This window comes from Ursus americanus, chromosome 32 (genome assembly GCF_024610735.1).
Source record: "Ursus americanus isolate L20-20 chromosome 32, mUrsAme1.1.p, whole genome shotgun sequence".
Taxonomy (NCBI): domain Eukaryota; kingdom Metazoa; phylum Chordata; class Mammalia; order Carnivora; family Ursidae; genus Ursus; species Ursus americanus.
In genome coordinates this window covers 27,587,354-27,595,014 of record NC_142158.1, presented here as the reverse complement: position 1 = coordinate 27,595,014, position 7,661 = coordinate 27,587,354, and the positions used below count along the sequence as shown (strand labels likewise).

The 7,661-nt window shown below is 35.9% G+C and overlaps 1 protein-coding gene across 1 annotated transcript in view; it reads left to right on the top strand.

Annotated features, from left to right (window-relative positions):
• Nucleotides 1–346: 346 nt before the first annotated feature.
• The window catches only part of LOC148107335 (uncharacterized), a 41,790-nt gene continuing 34,475 nt past the window's right edge, over nucleotides 347–7,661 (top strand). The window contains exons 1-4 of the mRNA XM_087858052.1: nucleotides 347–370; nucleotides 1,757–1,877; nucleotides 2,672–2,692; nucleotides 3,734–3,752. Coding sequence (XP_087714178.1) covers nucleotides 347–370; nucleotides 1,757–1,877; nucleotides 2,672–2,692; nucleotides 3,734–3,752 — 185 coding nt within the window. The remainder of the gene's footprint in view (nucleotides 371–1,756; nucleotides 1,878–2,671; nucleotides 2,693–3,733; nucleotides 3,753–7,661) is intronic.

The window sequence follows — 7,661 nt, the reverse complement described above, 5'->3', positions numbered from 1 at the left end:
TTCTTTGTATCCTTTTTTGATGAATTTCCATTTCCTGCTGTTACTTGGTTCTCAATTTTGGTGTCATCTAATCTGTTTGGTAAATCCCTAAACTTACAATTTTCACCAAGAGGCTCATATTCTGCTCAGTATTTTATTCTCAATGAATTCAGTCTCCTCAAAAGTTTTTTTTTTCCAAAAATAAAAGCCCATAGGAAAAAAAAGGAAAAGAAGAGTAAGTCCTGGGATTGATTAGAATGGCTCTTTGGTAGACAAAAAGACGGAAAAGGGAAAGAATGAGGAAAATTTGTTTTTAATTTCAGTCCAAATAGCAAAGTTTAAATATTTGAATACTGGGGAGCAGACAATGGTATGCATCGGAAGAGAATGGGTGAGAGGGAAAAGAAAACAACTTTAATTGAACATTTTTAAGTGCCAAGCAAGTCAGATAAATGTATCTTTTAAAATCATAAGAATTCTGTGAGACCCGTACTAACTGGCAGAATTTACAGGTGAGGAAACAGGCTTACTGAAATCAAAGAACATGCTTAAAATCCTACAGCTGGGAAGCAAAGCCAGAATTAAGCCAACACTGGATGATTATATTTATATATTCATCACTGTAAATTACTTAAGGTGTTTCAAAAGTGTTTGTCTTTAATTTATATAAGTTGTTCATATGTTTATATATTAGCCTTTTGTAAGTTGCCTACTCACATGCTTATCATTCTTTCTCTAACTGGCTCCTTATCTGCTTCATGTTCTTTTATAACCATTCCTTCTGTCTTAGCTCAGGCTGGTGTAATGGACTACCATACTGGGTGGCTTAAACAACAAACATTTCTCATGGTTTTGCAGGCGAGAAGTCTGAGATAAGGGTTCTTGGTAAGGTAGGTCAGGTTCTTGGTAAGGGACCACTTCTTGGTGTACAGACAGCCACCTTCTTCCTGTCTTTTTCCGTTCTCTGGGGTCTCTTCTTAAAGAACCCTAATCTCATCATGAGAACTCCACCCTGACAACTGTCCCTAAACCTAATTACCTCCCCACCTCCTAAAAACATCACATTGCAGGCTTAAGCTTCTACATATGAATTGTGGGTGGGAGGCACAGACATTCATTCAGCTCATAACACCTTCTATGTTCTCATATTAATTCTTTGTGATTTTGAACTTTGAAACTCTCTTCTCCAAATCTGTTAAGTATGATGTTCTATGCTGTTCTTGTTGAAAGGAAATATTTAATTTGCATATGCTCGACTATGGCAATTTTTCACATTATGGTTTGTACTTTGGGGGTTCAAAGAAATCCTTGCCTACATGCCGGGTCTTGAAGATGATCTGTCATTTTCTTCAGTACCCTGGCATTTTATTTTTTTTTAATAATAATTTTTTATTATGTTATGTTAGTCACCATACAGTACATCCTTAGCTTTTGATGCAATGTTCCATGATTCATTATTTGCGTATAACACCCAGTGCACCATGCAATACGTGCCCTCCTTAATACCCATCACTGTCCTATTCCAGTCCCTCACCACCCTCCCCTCTGAAGCCCTCAGTTTGTTTCCCAGAGTCCATAGTCTCTCATGGTTCATTCCCCCTTCTGTTTACCCCCCCCTTCATTCTTTCCTTCCTTCTCCTGCCGATCTTCCTGCTATTCCTTGTGTTTCATAAATGAGTGAAACCATATGATAATTGTCTTTCTCTGTACCATGGTATTTTAACTTTCACATTTAAGTTTTTAATTCATCTGCCCATGTTCTTTCCCACTATACCAGGCTGACTCCATAAAAACAGATATTCCCATTACAGCAGACTATTTTCTAAAAAGAGAGAGCACAACTTTCCTAAAGGGTGCTAACTCCTTAGAAAGACTGAGAGAAGACAACAATAAAAAAGGTTAGAGTGGCACTTTGTCCTTAATATCCTGTAGTGCCTCTAGTGAATTCTTCCGACATGAGTGCATTTACTGAGTAACATGACCAATTCCTTCACTAGACTTACTTAATCTTTAAGGTGGGGCACCTAGTATGATGCCGAAAATATGGTAGGCACTTACTGAACACTAGTTTTATAATCAGAAAAAGAAAATCTTCTCCCACTCCTTCAAGGCATAGAAAACGTATAAGGTGAAGTTAAATGAGCATGGATTCAAATACCAGATCACCACTTATTTGGTCAGTGACTGCAAATAAGTAATTATCTTCTTTGCTTCAGAAATCATTGAAGAAGATTAACAAAAAAAATTTTTAAAAAGGAAGATCATGTATGAAAAAGTCAAGGAATTAATGTTTGAAAAGATTTTGCTGTCTCAGATTATAGTGCCAAAGCAGCCAACTTCAAAGCTGGAACTTTAAAGAACCAGGACAATACATACATAAAAGACCATAAAAGTAGAGGTTCGGTGGTTTTGGTGCTTAGATATAAATCCAAATCCCACCATTTAAGAGATGTCTGATCTTAGGAAGATGCCTAAAAGATGTCTATCTCACCCCAGTTTTGTTACTGGTAAAATGAAGAGAACAATAGTAGCCACCTCATGGGACTTCTGTGGGGATTAAAATAGATTAACACTTGGACAATAGCTAGGCACATGTTAATCAATCAGTTATCACTAGCTATTATAAGTTTTTGGTATTCAAGAAAAAGTCACTTTAAAATTTTTTTATTCATTCATTTCTCTTTTATTACAGGTAGAGTTGGGAAAGCCAGCGGTAAGTTCCTTTTCCATGTCTCAATTCCAAAGTAATTTCGCTTTTTAGCTGTGGTGTGCTTTTGTTGAATCTACTTGCATCTATGCCCAATACTGCTAAAATTAATTTTATTCAATTTCCTTTTGCCTTTTCCCTCTCATACTCAAAACTTGCTAATTAGTAAGAAATTTTAATTTTAAAACTGTAACCAAACTGCAAAGCAATGTATGATTCCTTAATAGGCTTTAATAAATGCTAAGGGAGCTTTGGTACTCTAAGGAAATTGGAGATTGAAGTAACTGAAAGAAGCATATTAGTGCAATCTACAAATTATAGTCTCTTATGTCTGTTTATAGTTTAGGAACTGCTCAGAGATCTACCCTTAAGCTCTTTCTACTTTCAATACAAGTGGTTTCTGAAGAAATAAGTGCATGAAGATTTTTTAATTTTTCTGGAAATTTTAATTCTCTGGCAAATTTGAAAATCTCACGTTTGTATTTCTTATTGTGTATTCACTTCCCATTAGTGAGGATTTTTAGAGTTTGCTGAAAAACTTAAATGTGATAACTAAGAGGATATATTCCTCAAAACAAACAAGAACCACTTTCCAAATAAAAAATAATGTAGACTGGAGCCTATATAGAAAAGAGCCAACATTTGAGAAAAAAAGAGAAACAACACTTGAGAGGCCAAAAAGAAAAAATGAATATGAGTTGGTCAAAGATGAAAATAGGTAAGTAGGGAAAGTAACGGTTTCCCTTTTAATAAAGTTCTAGTCATAAGCTTCTCACGTAGCAGGGATATCACAGCAGGGCCACCACAGCAGGTAGGTGATGAGATGAGAATCTCACCAGTTTTCTCCAATCTTGACACCAAGTATGGCATACACCCCATAAAGAACATTTTGGCCAGGACTTAAAGCTGTAAAATAACAATTGAAGAAGTGTTTGTGCTGTTTGCATATCATTTTGTAAGATTCCTGTTGGAAGATTAAAAAAAGGAAAATGTGTTGGTCAATAATAAGTTAACAAGTAATTGTTTATGCTTATATTTCAACAAAAGCTGCACCACCTATTGGTAAGTACTTTATTTTATTTGTAACTCCACTACTCAATGACTATTACAGCCTATGAGCCTTCTACTAAATTTGAGGGTTCACATTGTCAATGCGACAAAGTTAAGAATTTTACTGAGTTATTGATAATTACCTTGAAACCAAACTTCACTGATTTGTAGACAAGATAAGCTGAAAACATATACCATTGTATCAATTCAAGTTATGTTCTTGGGAAGAGGGATGAGAAAATATTCAAGAAATTTAAATAAAATGAGTAGAAGCTGGGTAAAGAAAACAGAGAAACGAAAGAAAGGGCTGCGAAAGGAGGAAGAAAAGTCGTAAGGAAAATTATAAACCTTATACCTAGTTCCTCAACGTATATCAGAAGCCTAGATAATACAGGAAGTGAATAGAAGAATTGAACATCTCTATATTTCTCCCAAAATATCAAAATCGATAGGATATAATTGAAAAGGATACAATTTTTTAATGGAATGGAAAAAGAGTAGAAAATAAAAGTAGGTGGGGTAAGAAAATAGAAACAACGAAGTTAAATTCAAACTGACTTTAATCAACTTAGTGTGGGTAGAAAAAGCAAATAGGAGTACTACTCCCAACCTAGTTTATACAAACAAAATGGGTTGTACTAATAAGAGAAAGTAATTAAAATTTTGGCAAAAGATCACATGAAGCTAGATTTTGTGATAAATAAGGAAGACACAGTTAAAAGTTATCAGATGTGCGAACTTTGGGAAAGCAGACTTCAAAATTGCACAGCTTTAACATCCTCAACGATGTTAACAGCCCTGAAGTGATTCAACTTAAAAGAATACAAAATGAGCAAACAACTGTTGGCCGGAAACCTATCAGATTTGGTAGATAATGAGCAGTATATACATCCTGGAAGTCAGTCAATACCTAGCTCCTATCTTAACTCAGAAAGAAAAAATATTCAGAAAGCTTTTCTAAATAAAAAGACCTCCCAAATCCTTAGAATTTAATCTTCCTCTGATCCCCATTGTGGAGCTGGAGTGAATGGGACAGGGAAGTGTGTGGGGCCTGATTAAGAAGGACATAATAGGTTATAGTGTAAGTCTTAGCTTTATAAAAATTATATAAAAACATAATTAGAGTTTTATTTTTAAAAATTCCCCCCAACTTTATTGAGAAATAATTGACAAATACAATTGTATATATTTAAAGTGTACAATATGATGATGTGATGTACATATACATTGTGAATGATTACCAAGACTGTAAATGATTACAAAGATCAAGATAATTAACATGTCCATCACCTCACAGTTAACTCCTTTTGTATGTGTGTGATAAGAATGCTTAAGATCTACCCTTACCAACTTTCGAAGTATTCAATATCATATCATTAACTGTAGTCACCACCATGTGGTACATTACATCCTCAGAACTTATTCTTATAACTGAAAGCTTGTACCCTTTGACCTACATGTCCCCATTTTCCCCTCTCCCCAGTCCCAACAGCCACCATTCTAGCCTTTATTTCTAAGAATAGGCTCTTTTTTTGTTTCTTTCAGATTTCACATATAAGTGATAACATACAGCATTTGTCTTTCTCTGTGGGGCTGATTTCACTTAGCATAAGCCCCTCCAGATTCATCCATGTTGTCGTAAATAGCAGGATTTCCTTTCTTTTTACGGCTGAATAACATTCCATTGTATACATATACATTTTCTTTACCATTCATCTGTCAAAGGACATTTAGGTTGTTTCTGTATCTTGGCTATTGTGGATAATCCTACATTGGACATTGGAATGCAGACATTTCTTCAAGATTCTGGTTTCATTTCCTCCAGATATATACCCAAAAAGGGGGGGTTGCTGGATCACATGGTAGTTCTAGTTTCAATCTTTTGAGGAACTGCCATACTGTTTTCCGCAATGACTGTGTCAATTTACACTTCTTTTTTTTTTAAGATTTTATTTATTTATTCGACAGAGATAGAGACAGCCAGCGAGACAGGGAACACAAGCAGAGGGAGTGGGAGAGGAAGAAGCAGGCTCATAGCGGAGGAGCCTGATGTGGGGCTTGATCCCATAATGCCAGGATCAGGCCCTGAGCCGAAGGCAGACGCTTAACCACTGTGCCACCCAGGCACCCCGCAATTTACACTTCTATCAACAGTGTATGAGTTCCCTTTTCTCTACATGGAAGCTTACAGAAAGAACATATGGAATTAGTTGACCAGCTTATAAGTGAACCAGACCTCAAAGAAAAGCATATGAGCTTCACCATGATGTCAGACAAGCAGAATATAAGCAATGTTTATTTAGTATACAAGGGACAGAATTAAGGTAGGATATCATATTGAAGGAGGCCAAGAGTAGGAGAAAAAAATCCAGATAAGCTAAAAATTCCAGGAAGTGGTGAAGACTAGAAATATCACATCCAGACCTGAAGACCAAATAAGGGCAGTGACAGTGGAGGTGAGAAGGACTTGTTTTCAAAAGATTTAATGACTAGCTTAATCAACTTGGAAGATTGTTGAAACTGGAGGACATAAGTAGAGTACCATGTCTATATGGACTGACTAGGATTCTGGCTTTTAATACAGAATGGAGGAGCTCTAAGCTATTCCTAAAAAGATTGAGTCAGTAATTTTCCCAAGAATCCTCAAATTTGATATCTAGAATTTCAGTGTCATGGTTAAAATAAAAATTCCCTGCCACATGCACAGTATCTGTTTCCTTAATCCTAGCAGTGCAACCATCTACCCCTTTTCTGGTATGTCTATTAACTTCATGGTCCTCTCACATCATTCCCTGAGTGATAAAAATCCACTGTTTTCCTTTCCCCTGAAAGTCCAGTGGTCATCCTAAATGACTTTAGATGCAGGTGGATGACTCAGCAAATATTCCCAACTCTAAAGACAGACATCCACATTATCAAGGAACTTCAATCTCCACTTTGGACATCCTTTCATATAGCTACCTTTGGATATTCTCAATGTCCCTAAACATCACATTTCTGAGACACTAACCTTCTAGTTCTATCACTGTGTGGACCCACAGCACCAGTGTATGACTTTACTGATGTCTTCAGTTTCATGACCCCTATAATTTCTCCATTGTTGTTTAGCATTCTTGGGGCTTCAGTTCCTTTCTCCTCCAATTAAATTACATGATTAGTCCCTTTACAACTTATAGGAGAAAATCTTCAATACCCCTGACCCATTATTCTTACATCATAACAGATTGACAAAATCACCCCATGGATCAATTCAAACATCTCCTTCTGCACACTTACAAATGAATTGCAGTGTTCTGCTAGAAATTATCATATAACCATACACAGCAGTAACACAATTTAATTCATACATAGACCCTAACCTCAGATGAATACTAGAAGCTGTATCACAATTATTCCAGATTTCCCTAATCAACTTGCTCTCCCATTATCTACAGAAGCTTTCAAAAACAAAGTCATGCTAAAAAAATTAAAAAAAAAAAAAGCTATACCATTACCACACTCCTCAGTAAATTCTAGGCCTCATATTTCAGAGAAATTTTAAAAACATCAGATATTATCCACCAGTTTCTGCCACCAAATAATCTGCAAGTGAAATACATTCATTTCTCTCTTCCAATTACAAGGATAGAAATATTCTACTCGTCAAAAATCAATTCCTTCACTAGGTTCTATATTCCATGCCATTTTGCCCACTTAGAGGACCTGCTGGTCTGAAATGTCACCTTTCCATATCTTCAAATTCTCTCTTCTGTTGGATTCTACCCATTCACATTTAAACATGTCAACATCATCATATAAATTTTAAACCTTTCTATGACCTATCCACCTCCTCCAACCTAGTCATGCCCTTTCTCCTCTACATCATAGCTAAACTTCATGAGTTGTCCTTACTCCTTACCTCTCCTATTTCAACATTCACTTCTCT